The sequence below is a fragment of the Dermochelys coriacea genome, chromosome 9, assembly GCF_009764565.3.
Source record: "Dermochelys coriacea isolate rDerCor1 chromosome 9, rDerCor1.pri.v4, whole genome shotgun sequence".
NCBI lineage: Eukaryota > Metazoa > Chordata > Testudines > Dermochelyidae > Dermochelys > Dermochelys coriacea.
Window position 1 is genome coordinate 70,499,864 of NC_050076.1, and position 14,176 is coordinate 70,514,039.

At 37.4% G+C, this 14,176-nt stretch overlaps 1 protein-coding gene across 2 annotated transcripts in view; it reads right to left on the bottom strand.

Moving 5' to 3' along the window:
* Positions 1–14,176, bottom strand: part of PCDH11X (protocadherin 11 X-linked) — a 983,439-nt gene that overhangs the window by 209,727 nt on the left and 759,536 nt on the right. For both annotated transcript variants that reach the window (XM_043491961.1, XM_038417020.2), the window contains one exon: positions 13,363–13,561. In XM_043491961.1, coding sequence (XP_043347896.1) covers positions 13,363–13,561 — 199 coding nt within the window. The remainder of the gene's footprint in view (positions 1–13,362; positions 13,562–14,176) is intronic.

Sequence of the window (14,176 nt, forward strand, 5' to 3'; positions counted from 1 at the left end):
GTTGGACATTAGGAAAAAATTCCTAACTGTCAGAATAGTTAAGAACTGGAATAAATTGACTAGGGAGGTTATGAAATTTCCATCATTGGAGGTTTTTAAAAGCAGATTAGATGAGCACCTGTCAGGAATGGTGTAGATAAAATTTGGTCCAGATAAAATTTGGTCCTGTCATGAGTGCAGGGGATTGGACTAGACCGACCTCTCGAGGTTCCTTCCAGTCCTACAATACTATTTTGATTTTATGATGTGTTGAGTTACACTACAGCATATATGCAAATAGCAGACAATGTGATTGATCTTCTATCCTTCAATAGATGTCATCTACTGCAGAGTATAAATTGTGGCATCCAGGACTATCCAGGCATAGCAGATTTGCTATGATTGCTACATGAAACGAAAGCAAAAGCATGTGAAGTGAAGTCTGAAGCTTTGCTGATTAATACAGCACCTGCTATTACTGCACATCAATGTCACTTGCAGTGTAAAATTATTAATGCTTTGTTTATATTCTAAAATAAGGGGCTTCAGTCAGGATCAGGCCATATGCACTTGGAGCTGTACTAAAATAGTCCCTGTACCAAGAATTTAAAATAAGACACAGCAAATGTGTATACACAAATCATCATATATAGTGTGGGAGTGAGGATGGTTAGAACTAGCTACTGCACACATTTAGAATTTCACTTGTTGTCACATAAAAATCATTGAATTTCACAGGATTACAGTGCAAATTATAAATAAACATGGGTCCTTCTGTTCACTTCAAAAAGGTTTTTGACTCTCCTAGTAGATTTGCACCAAGGCCTGAGTACCCAGATTTTGATGAAACACAAATCTAATTGATGCTTCATTGTAAATATTTCACACAGTTCTCTCAAGATTAATCCACACAATGGAATTTTCCCTACTCAAAAGGATATTGAATCTGAAGATAAAATCTGGGCACTGCATTAGCCAAATAAATAAGCTGACCTGGTAAGGCAAACCCTATGGTTCTTTTGATATGGGAGTTGACTCAAGGCCTATTGAAGTAAATGTGATTGATTTTAATTGATTCCTGTTGATTTAAATGGGCATTGGATCAAGCCCATGATGTTTTGGAAATTCACAAAATGCAGATTAGGATAGCAATTTCTCCAGTACAATTTGTTGCTTTTTTCAAAGTAGAGAGGAGAAATAGATTAAAGTAACTGAGTTATTCAAAGAGTGAAGAGGAATACAAAGACATTTCATTTACCTAGAAATACACAGAAGAAGCTAGAAAAAGACAAAACCCATAATTGTTTCTCTTGGTTAGCTCCATATATATCTTAAATCACACCTATTTCTCTATGTCACTTAAATTCAGTGGGAGAGAAGTCCATTAGAGAGAGAAATTAAGAAGTGAAAATGTTAAACCAGAATCACATACTTACTTATACAAGGACAAAAATCACTAAGATTATTGATTAAAAGCACTTTTACTCAGCAAAACACTGCTACTTTCAGCCCATTGTCTTTTGGGAATCTTCAGCATTCAATAAAGATGTAAATTAACAAACTACAGAATTCTTGTTAAGACAGATTGTCTATAGTTATCCATTATTAAATGAATTTCTTGATATGTTTACTAGTTACAGTGAATTCAGTAGATGCAAGTAATTATGAAGCTTCTAACTAAACTAAAGATCAAAAGGTATCATCAGAATTTTGGCATATTGAGGAAAGTCTTCCAAATTAAGAATCATTTCAGACTTTTCTTCTTTTTCTTTCCTTTTTAAAAGGAAATTAGGGAACAGAATGCTACCAATGAAGCTAATATTTCACCTTTACAGAAGTTACCCATAGTACTGCTGATTATCTTGACTTGTGAAAGAATATAAAAGGAACAAATGGCAATGACAGTATTTTCTTATGCTCAAAGATAAGTGAGAAGTAAGAGTTTAAGATAAAATAAGTAGAAGATAGACAGAAGAAGGTCATAAAATGAACTGCCTCGTGGCTCATAAATAACAGAAACATAAATGTCATATGAACTTTATTTTATGGTGTAGGTGGCCTAATAAAAAATTAGAAGCAAAGAAAGGCTTATTGTGAAGAGAAGGCCACCTATTTTCTGTCACTGAAGGCAGTTATTCAAGCTCAGTGACATTCCAGACCTTGTGACATCAGCTTTCAATTGGTAGCAGGTGCCAGGTTCTCAGCTCTTGTCATTTTTAAGCAGAATGGACAAGATAAGGGATTGCTTTACTCAGAGTGGCCTGCTTCTCAGTGATAAACCTCTACCTAATCCATACTAGATTTAAGATACCTAAGATACACTCATCTTCAAGGCTGTCACCAAAATGGAACTCTATCAGCGACTTCAACTTTCATACATTACAGATACACTTTCCATTTTGATCTATGCCCTTTGTGACTTTTCAGGTTATTGCTAGCATCCAGTCCTTCATGCCCTCTCAAACACAGGCTACCCTGAATTAGATTCCATTTACCCAACCAAACTCCAATGCCTTTATTTACTGTAAATATGACAGCTAGTCACAGAAAAGGACTTTGAAAATACAGAGGGAAGAAATGTGTTCTCTTACCACATCCTCCCCAGGCTGCTTGCTAGAGTGATGTATTTTAAAACTTCCATAAACCTCAAACAGAAAAATAGGATTTTCCAAAACCATGTCAGTTTAAGTGATAACATGAATGCACATCACAGAGCATCTGCTACTAAATCACTGTTTATAGCTGCCAAGGCTCATTTATTATACAAACTACTATCAAGTGTGCCGTCTTCTCTCTCAGGTAATGGCAGATTTCTGAACTCTAGGGTGAATCCATTCTTTCTATCTATTTATACACACAATATTTGTATTATTTATATTTCACATTAGGGAATAAAGTGAGCAGCTATTCAGAGACACAAAGTTAATGCCTGAAATGATCTATCTTATCCCAGTATGCAGTCCAGGAAATGCAGGAGAAAGTAGAGGTATACTTTAGAATAACAGCAACAATATGGATAAAATTTTCCAATTGATTTTCTATGAAAAGAAGACTGTGCATCAAGGGGAGTATGTGTGTATGCTTTTATCTTTCCAGAATCATGCAAAATGCATGTAGAATGTTGAGGCATTACTAAACTCTAATGTCAATAATTAAATGTTTGAAATTTCTTAAAACACACTGATTCTGAATGCTGCTTTCACACATACCTTCAGCTCTTACAAGCCCAGAATTTTCAAAAGTGACTAGGGATTTTGAGAGCCTCCAATTCGGGGCACCAACTAGACTCACCTTAGCTTGATTTTCTAGAGTGAAAGTGCTCAGCATTGTTGCAAAATCATGTCCCTTTAATGAGGCTCAGGGTGGGCACTCAAAAATCAGGCACCGAAAATTATACAGTCACTTCTGAAAAGCTTGTCTGTTGCCTCTTAGGTACTTAGAGATGGGCTCTGTATCTCATGCACATGAGTAGCACTACATGGTAATGAAAGTACTTACTTACAATGCACAGAACTGAATTTGGTTTGGAAAACAAAGGGCCAAGCCAGGTTTTAATAGTTAAAACTGAAACTATGGCTGTATTGAATCCAAGCGCTATTCATCTAAACCTGTGAGGTTTGAGAAATTATAATTAATGTTTCCAGTTTTCATCATTTTAAAAAGTTATGGCTCTATTCAATCTCAAATATCATGAAGACCTGGTAACCTGCTAGTACTCTGCAAGCCTTTCAGGCTATACTGCCATGCAGGCTTCTAGCCTATTTCTTTTGTCACACGAATAGGAAAGCTATTTTAAAGGGGACTTGTGGCTGAAAAATGACACACTGCTGGCTGTGCTCAGAAACCACAGCAGGTGGTTGATGAAAGGATGAGGGGGAGAGTCACAAGTTAGCCCATTCTACCCTACATTTTAGAATCCCCAACATCCCCAGCTGCCAAATTCTTTCCACAGTCCCTTTAGAAGTTCATTTCACCACGTAGACCCCACTCTAATAATCAAATCTGAAACTCAGAGGTTTCAAAAGGTTTTATCTGTTTTTTCTTCATCATAGGTTTGTACACCCTCCACCCCAAGTGTAGCTGAAAATCTCAAAGCAAAACTCAGTCAGAACTGCTGAGTTCCTCCTGGTTTCAAATCCAAGTCATGTGTACATATAAATTTCACATGATTTCAGTTCCAAACTATATGCTGGTGGTGTTCATCCAAAACAGTCCTCAGCTTTCTCAACTCTTTGCATTTCTTTCAAAAACAGCCTGAGTTTTCACTTGTAACAAAAACTGAAGTTGAGGGTTTCTCATGCTTATTGACATTTCCTTGGGAATTCTAGCCAAAACCTCCCAACAATTTTAGACATTCCAAGTCCCACCCTACTAGGACTATGATAAGAAAGTTTCCCCAGCATTCCTTTTCAAAATCATCCTAAATCAAGCTACCTTGTTTTCAGTTCTCCTGTAGGACATTTCTAATCAATCAGTAACATCATTACACCAACCAAAGCAGAGGAGGAGGTTGAGGCATTACAAGTGATGAAATATCCTTTGTCCACAAAATATTTCCTAACTGACTTCTTGTAATTCATGACAGTTTTTATTGGACAAATATGCTATTCATACACAGTAATTGTCTCCTGTGATTTGAGATAAGACCTTTTTGACTTATCTTATCCAGAACACATCTTATCCACATAGTTCTGAGAGGTTTCACAGTAGCAGCCGTGTTAGTCTGTATTCGCAAAAAGAAAAGGAGTACTTGTGGCACCTTAGAGACTAACAAATTTATTAGAGCATAAGCTTTCGTGAGCTACAGCTCACTTCATCGGATGCATTTGGTGGAAAAAACCTTCTGAGAGAATACTTCATCCAGTTCTCTGGGATTCACAAAGTTTGACTGCATCTCATCATTCAGGTTATTTTACTAGGCAGGTAACAGCTCTGTGCTCATGCTGGCCAGGCACAGAAAAAGAGGGATTTAGGTACAGGGTGATACCAGTTATTCCAAATCATGTCACACACTTCACAGTTAATAGCTAGGAAAAATGTGTATAAACATCTATACTTCTTGAATCTAGTTGGTTTGGACATCATACCAATCATGCAAGGATAAGTTGCTTTGCAGATTGTGTAATGACCAATCACTTTTGTCCTCAGCTTACTTATATTTCAGGCTTATCAGTTCAGGGTGTTCCCACATATCTTAAGAAGCCTAAAAACATCATCTTCAGCACACAGCCTGTCATACCTTTGTTTACAGTTTGACCTTGCATTCAAATCTAGCCATATACATGTTTACCCATGCTCAGCCAGATCTATGCCTATAGTTTGCAGTTTAGAAAGGAATAGCTAAAATATTTTGAGAATCCAATTTAGCTTTCAGCTGTATAACCCCTAATGCCCTTAAATGTGCACAATCAAGATATAAAGGTACATTATTAAGCTAGTACAAATGGATATATGCATTTAAATGAAGATGTTCAACCTACCCTGATTTTGATCTTCACCAATTTCCCACCTTTTAAATCAAATAGCCAACTACTGATTACCCTTAGTGTTTCATGTATATATGATTCACGGCAGCAGTCTCAGCAGGTCATCAAAAAGGTTGGCATTTCTCAAAGTAGTACGGTACAGTAGTCAGCCTTTACATTCTCCCACCTACGTACAGGCTAATTAGATTAAACGTGGAAGATCAATCAAACTGTATTAGCTCAGAAAGATTAATTACTTCAGCCCTCTTTGAATTAATTATTAGTATACAGCCATGGGGATAGGCAAACCCAATACAGTAAAAGGAGAGGGACTCAGACAGACAGATGTGGCAGGCTGGGACATATTTCAGCCTGAGATTTATTATCTTTAAATTACTAATGACAGCATTCCCCCTTTGTCTCAAATACAGTGCTTTATTAGACCTAAATGCTGTGGCAACTTGATAACATAAAGACAAATGTCAATGCTGCATTTCAAAAGTGGTTGTAGAATTAAAGGTGTGGGGGGGAAAGGATTTGTGGAAAAAAATAAAACTACAATCTTTTGGTTGGTTGTTAAATGCTGTTTCACATTAGTTCTTCATTATCCTGATAGTGCATGCCAAATGCTACACCGACTGTAACGCTGTCACATCTGATGATTCTGAATGTGAAATGAATATTTACATTGAAGCATTTTCTCAAAATCCAGACTTGTCAGGACTTTTTAAAACAGTGTGAATTAGTGATTTGATTACATTGAGGCTAATTCCCTTCTCTCTCCATCTAACCTATTCTACCTAGGTATCTGATTTCTCCTCAGATCTGTCTCATATTCATTTCTTCAACACCACATCTTAAAGATCCCCACCCTATTGATCTGGGGAATGATTTGCACACCCATTTTCTAAGTACTCTGATTTGTGTTCTCTCTTCCTATGTTTTGTCACACATTGACATGATTGATAAACTGCTAAACTGGCTTTCACTGCAATCTAGAAATAATTATCACCACAGCCAAATATGCAGTCACTGTAAATCTATGGCAATGTAATGGTGGCCAGTGTTTACTACAATAGTGCGGTAACAAAGTGGTAATCCAATTGTAAAACAATAATTACCGTATACTGGTGGGCAAATCTCAAAAGCTCACTCATAAAGCTCAAAGCTAGCAGCTGATAAAGCTTTGCAAGTTAGAGAAAGCTTGAGCTTTTGTGGCCTCTTTAATTTGATACTTGATTAGAAAAATCCTCACAGCAAACACACTTCTCAAGTGAGTGTGCCCCTTAGACAAACTCCACCCAAGTATCTGTAAGGGGTGTCAGTCGTGCACTTTACTGTAAAAGACTTTGCATTATTTGGATGCTGGATCTTTGTCCAGAGTTATAGTAGTGGAGAACAAAACAGGCTAAATACTTTACACTGGCCAGAAAAATAAAACACAAAGAGGCCAGCTGGTCTCTCGGAAAAAATACACCAAACCAAAAAATCCACCCAAGACCAATTGCTCAGCTCAACAGGATCCGCAAACAAGAATTCATTAACTACAGAAAAAAAACTAACTACTAAGTATAGCTACAAAAAGAACAAACTTTGATCGAGCAGAGGTTCCACAGCTGTGGGACCCAGAGAAAGACACCCTAAGGGATGGTTGGTGTGCAGGCTCTTATCTGCTCAGGGATTCTAGGAGACTTCACAATGTTAACCGTTTTCAGTGCTTTAAAATGGCTCACAAGCAGCAACATGAATCTAACCACTGGGGACCTGCAGACAGGTGGTCAATTCAGTAATGGTTGGGATTCTGCATCTCTTGAGAATCTAGGAAATGAAAGATTTCTAATGCTTCCTGTTTTCACTTTGAGCATGTGATCTGAGAACAGTTTCACTCACACAATTTCTACTCCTGCTTCTGATCCAAGTCAGAACTGAGGGCCATGACAATGACAATTTTTTGGGAAAATCAGACAAACTTTTTCAACTCTGAAAATAAATGTGAATAGTTTGAGAATGAATTGGTTAATATTTCATTCACATGAATTCATCTTTCCCTAATTACAATGGAATAATTTGCACCTATCTGTGACAAAAATTTAAAAAAGATAGGACAATTCTTACTGTCTCCCTATTGCCCATATCTTAGGTCTGATTATATTTTAGGATGAAGAATCTGGAACAGAACCACTCAACCATATTCCTTGTCCATCAGTAGGGTGAGCAATGACTGATACTTTATAGTATTTTTGGGGAAAAAAGAAAAAAAATCTTTTCTAAAAAAGAGAACATTCCTGTTGGGATACACCAGAGACACTCTGTTAAGCAGGGGGGCAAGAGACCCAACACTTTCCACAATCTCTTATCTCAGCATGAAGGCTGCTGTCCAACTGTGAGGACAGTTTTACTTTCAATGTCTAAATAACGTATTTCAGCAGCAAGAGTGTTTCTAAGCTTCAGACAAGGCAGCATGGAAAGAAATGTAGCCATTTTCTCCTATGATGAAACAATTCACATTGTTTGTTTCTTTTCAGTTTGAGACTAATAGTTTCTTCTGCAAAACTACATCAGATGGATTATATGATCCTGTCACTAATTATTTTGGTGGGTGCCAGGCAACACTTGCAAGGTTGCAAACCAGTTACCATTATTAATCCCTGTATTCACAAGCTATTTTTTAATGAAACAGTCATCCTTTCAGCCAATTTTTTCTGTAGCTGGCGTTCACCCTACCCGAGGGATTTTTGGGGAGGGGCTAGTGATATGAGTGGAATATGAGCAAATTCAGCAGTTAGAAAGCTTTGGAGCTAATGTGCCATGGAATTTAGCTGAGTTACAAACTGTTAAAAATCACCATATTTCCCTTCCCTGGCTAGTGTTCCTCTGGAAATTTTAATCAGCAGTATCAAAATAGCAGTGCATTCTAAAGATTCGGGCCCAGCCCCATGTCATAGCCAAAACAGCATAATCATCACAGTACTGGAGTGAGAATACCAGGCTGTTACCAGAATAGCTGTAGCAAAAGGATGAGGGAGCCAGGGCTGTCCTGGCTATGACCTGGTACACAGCCCCAGCATCCCAACCTCACATCTGGGGGCATGATAAATATGTAAACTTTTTCATTTCCTGACTTTAAGTGTGAGTTCTTAACATTGCATTAACATCGTTTCCTTCATTTAATAGATTTAAAATCAAATTTGTTCTCTTTAAATATACTACATTTCTTCCTTACAATTGGATTCACAACTAAAGACAGATTTCTGCTGAATTGTTGTGGGAGTCAAAAAGGGAAAGAATATTTTTTCTGAACAGCTTACTATTTTAGGCAATATATTACCAGAAAAAGCAACAGATTGGGCATGCAATATATTTAAATGAAAACTGAAAAAGAAGTTGCATAAGTTAGTTTTGTTGCTTAAGGATAACATTAACTTTCTCTAACAGTTTACATGCCTGTTTATGCTGCTATTGACTAACACAACAGAGTTTATTGGCATCTGCTCTGCATTACGATGTGTTATACAGCACCAGTACTATACGTTACTCCAGAGCTCCTTCTTGAGTGAAAAATTATACCAACAAAAGCCAAAGAGCTTTAACTAACACTTTTCCAATTTTTAAAAATATATATCTAACTATTTTTTTAAAAGGACACTGAAAAGGTGTTTTTCTCAACATTTTATTCTTATATCACTTCCCTCCTTCCCCCTCTGCCAAGAAATCTGAAACCGAAAACAATTTCTTACCAATATTTGTTTTCTTCGATCACTTGCTCATAGTAGTTTAATTATTGTAGGATTCCTCATAACTCTTGTGCTGGTGGCACTGTTTTTTTGTGGGGGAGGGAAGAAAAACAAAAAACTCCCCATACTTTTGGAGGGGAAAGTTGGGGAATTTTGCATCTCCAACATTTTCCAGATATAGTTACTCTTAAGAGGATCTTTTGTTTCTTTCAATGATTTGCAACAGTCATTTTGTTGTAGCTAATAAGTTTGATATTAATTCTATTTCAACTGATATTGTTGATATTTCAGAAGATAGCCCAATATTAGAACCAATGGATCAATTGATAAATTGGTAATGTCTTTCAGTGTTTATTTGTTTAGAAGTTTCCATTTTAGGACAGGGCTTCCAAATATTAAGGTAACCCCTCATGGCCATGTTGTTTAATATTTATCTTTCTATAGGAGAATAAATTATTATTTAAGAATAAATCTCTTAAAAAGAAAAGAAATTCCAAAGAGCAAAAATTAGGAGAAGCAAGAGTAAGCAAATTATTGTGGGTATAACCCTGTTAGATGGGACATTTGTCACCTTTGATAAGTTCTGGGTCAGTTCTAACTGAGTAGTTTTATTAAAGACTTTTCACATTCACGGTATATAGCCCTGCTCTGCAAGTCTGGGTAAAACTGCATTCAGGCAATTTGAAGAATATCCTGAAGCCAAATATTCAGATCAATGTTTCAAATTAAGAAAATTCCAATACTATAGATAGGTCTTGAGAAGGAATAACAGCTATGCTCCTCATTTTATTGTAGTCTCAGCTCCTAGACTTGCGCTTCATTTTACTTCATATCCTTATTTTTTACATTAGCCATATGTCTGTTCCTGAAACAAACTGAGCTGAGAGTGCTTCAACTTTATCAGGCCATTCTGAATTAGACCGAAAATTAAACTTGTTTGGTGGAGGAAATCAGCATTTCCACATGGTGGCTTTCGACCATGGAAGAAGAAACTAAAGCTAAATGAACAGATATTAAACAAGAAATATCTTGGGAAACTTTATGTATATATGACAAGTTTAGCCAACAAAGTACTAAATTCTTGGACAGCAAGTTTAACATATTAATTGGTGAGCGTGTAAGACAAGATATTTCTGCTCCTCCCAACTCCACTGTGATACAAGTTAACTTACAATGAGTAATTTCAATGAAAAATAGGCCAACATTTTTCCCACAATGGTACTGTACTTTGATATTTACTGTTGTGTAAATGCACAGGAGTCAGATCTGTTTAAATGTAGTTGTATTGCCTGCTGCTAGGTATTTGCATCAGATACAGTAATAACATAACAGTAATAGTTAGAGTATCCACAAGCAGCTGTGATCTTCAAATCAAAGGGGTGATGCCACACTGCATCAATTGTATATGATGGTTAGGTTATTGAAAAAGGATAAAAGTTAGAGAACACATCTTCACACTACAGAAACACTAATTATTATTGGTATCAAGTTTAAAACCGAGCTGTCAGATAATTAGTCATCTCTGAAACAGGTGACTAAACTTTCTGCAACTTTCACACTCAAAAAGACATCAGGTGTCTCTGCATAGTGAGATGTGTCAATGGCATTCAGTTGTCAGTGTGGATATTATTAGACTCAAACTGACATTTCAGAAGCTTCCTAAGTGATCCATTTTTCTTTTGATCTAAAGCTGTAGAAATTGGGTTCAAAAAGAGCAACAGCTCCAAACCTGAGCCTCATTTTAAGTGGCAAAGGCAGCATCTGTGCACTTTTGCCTAAAGTAGTGATTTCTCTTGCATCCATTTCACTCTGATGTCCTTTGTAGTCAAGTCAAGGCTCAGAGTGCACCATAGTCATACCTACCTATATCCTGCGTCTAATACTTACTTTGGTGAAGTATGGGTAAATAACAGAGTTGAGTGAATAGTAAAAGAAAAAAAACATGAATATTCATTCAAATTTGAAAATTAATGTTTTTGATTGTGTGATCCCCCACCCCTTTGTGGTTATGTTTGGTGAAAAGCTGAGCTTTGTTAGCATGAATACAAATAAAAGTGAATTCAAACTCAAATAATTTAAGGACATCCAAACAAGGAATATTTTAGCATTGTTTCAAAAACCATGTAAACCTATACAGGCAAGCCAACACATTTGCTGAACACTTCAGCTACTGAAGATGCCCAGTTAGTTGTTCATAAGCCATTCATAAAAGACATCACAAATATTTTAAACAAAAAATTTGATATTTCTGTGAACTGCTCACAAATATTTTGCCAACACCAAAACATCTCAACTTTCAAGGGTAAATTATTCGGTTACACTTTTTAATTCAGTTGTACTAAACAAATCTGTGAAATGCCATATATGACTAATACAATATCCTCTTGTAATATAATTAACAGCTCCAAAGACATTGTTAGGATAAACTCATTTTCTTTCCGTTGTTAAATTAGATTAACATTTCATCCTCACCCCCTTCTAACTCTGTGGAGAAATTAGGATCTTTAGTTGTTCTGTGAAATGGAAGTAAGTGTGTTTCCTTCTTTCGACCCTATCTAGAGATGAATCTGGCATTGTTACTGTGAGGATTTGGGAAGTCTGTCAATGTCAAATGTATGAATTCTGTTTGATATTATGAACTCTCTGTGTGTTTATGCCCATAAGGCTGTCTTTTGCTGTATACTTTCATCATACCTTTTGTGCTAAGAAGAGGGAGAATGGCACTTGGTTGCCTGCCCCTATAGGGGCTGGCCATTAAGCACCAACAACAATTGAATAACCTGGTCCTAAAACAACTGGATGATTACAACATAGATAAAACCAGTTATCTCCAACTTATCTGCAGAGAATGGAAAATGGAAAATGAAAAACAAAAACAGAAGACAGATCAGAGAAACCAGATGTTAGGCTGGCTTTTAAAAACACAGAGATTTGTTTTTTGAGGTAGAGAGAACTGTCTGACTTCCAGACCAACAGAAGCTGAACGGAGTTTGCTGCAGGAGTCAGAGAGTACAGTCCTTGATCAAGACGAGAAGTCTGAGTCCCAAGGAGTGAGGACCAGGGACTCCTGAAAGTGACAGATGAAAACCCTAGGGGCTCTCAGACTGTGAGGACATTGAAGGGAAGGATTTGAGAACAGGTTTTGTTGTTTTTTGCATGGATCTGTACATCTCTATGCTTTCTGCATGTTTGATTAAAAAGTTACTTTGCACAGCCTCTAAGTCCCTGGCTTCAACTGACATGTGCCTCTGAATGGGTTAAAAGGTAAATCAGACTCCTTCTATGAGTGGAGCTTGGGGAAGGGTGTGTTTAAGCTGTTGATGAGACTTGGGGGGTTCAATAATTGTCTTGGAGCCTAGAATAGCTGGACTGTAGGGTACCACTTCAGAGAAGGGGTATCATCAGGGAATCGGTATGCCAGGAATGAGCCTAAAGGCCAGATACAGTGTTTGGAGCCTGCCTAGACCCTGGGGAGATGAAAAGCACATGAATCCAGTGCTTGTCCAACACGGGAGAGCATGTCATGGTGAGTGACAAAGGAGCCTCTTGTTCTAAATCAAATACACTGTTGGTAGTTGGCCCTGAGTACACCTTGACATGTCAACTTTGCCTACCCACTTTCCGATGTCATCAACCTCCAGTGCCACTTGCTTAATTAAGCAATATGACACAACAAGCAATGCCTTTCTGGGTGATTACCTCACACCACAGGTTGCCCTCACAGGCACTAAAGTGAGGACCTTTAATTTCTGAAGAACGGCAGTGATTTCAAAGAACTGCATGTTGCCCAGAGGGCTCTGCTTCTATTGTAGAATGCAAAGTAGGGAAAAGTATGGAAAGGGAAAATGTTAAAAGCCATACAGTTCTTGAGGAGCATCAGTGTGGATAAAAAAGGCAGCAGTGACAGCCAACCAGAAAGCACCACTTCTCTCTAGCATGCCAAACCCATAACAAACCCCAGCTAATAAAGATGCAAACCAGCTACAACACTGACAGAGCATTTCAACACAAAATGGTCAAAAATATTTGCTTTGAGCTTTGTCATTTTTGTCTTTAAAATGTATCCGTTCGCAACCAAAATAGTATTTTCCCATCTTAATTTAGCATTAAATTTTAATCAGTGGCTTTAAAATTAGCCCATTTGTGACTTATTAACATTAATATGCCTAGAGAGCATCACTTACTGGACTCCGGGTCCGAATTGCCATCTCCTTCTGTCCGACTGTTGGGCGAAGCCTGTTCATAGTACTCCTCTTGGGGGAAACCAAGGGGCAGAGGATGCGATGTGCTAGCACTGCTGCTGGGTTCATGGTCTCCAAGCCCACTGTCACTGCAGCTTTCCTGGGAGCCGTCTGGTAGGTGAAACGTGACACGGCGTTGCGACTGCAAGGAAAGAAAGAAAATTATATGGTTTCAACTACAAACTGAGTAATTGCTTAATGCATTCAATGTAGGAAATATATTATTTCAGCTATCTGGTGAGGACATTATCTACAGTTGTGCACAATTTCAGGCTTTTGTGAACAGGCATCTCTGCTTTCAAACCTGCTTCATCTGACAGCAGAACTTTTCCTATTTTTTAAAACTGTAAACCTTGATGCAGAATGAAAGACGCCTCATGCTAAAGAGATTCTGTCAACCTTCACAGGCCTTTGAAGCCTTCCATAAATCGACTTGGAGATTTCAATCACCATTTCAGACTGAATTTATTTCTCTGCTCATTTCTCTGGTTTTCAAAATATATTCTTTTCATTATAAGCTACTTCCCTACTTTAAGGACAGAGAATGTGAAACATTTCTAACTGATAAAAAGAAAAGGAGTACTTGTGGCACCTTAGAGACTAACGAATTTATTTGAGCATAAGCTTTCATGAGCTACATCCACTGCGTGCATCCGATGAAGTGAGCTGTAGCTCATGAAAGCTTATGCTCAAATAAATTTGTTAGTCTCTAAGGTGCCACAAGTACTCCTTTTCTTTTTGCGGATACAGACTAACA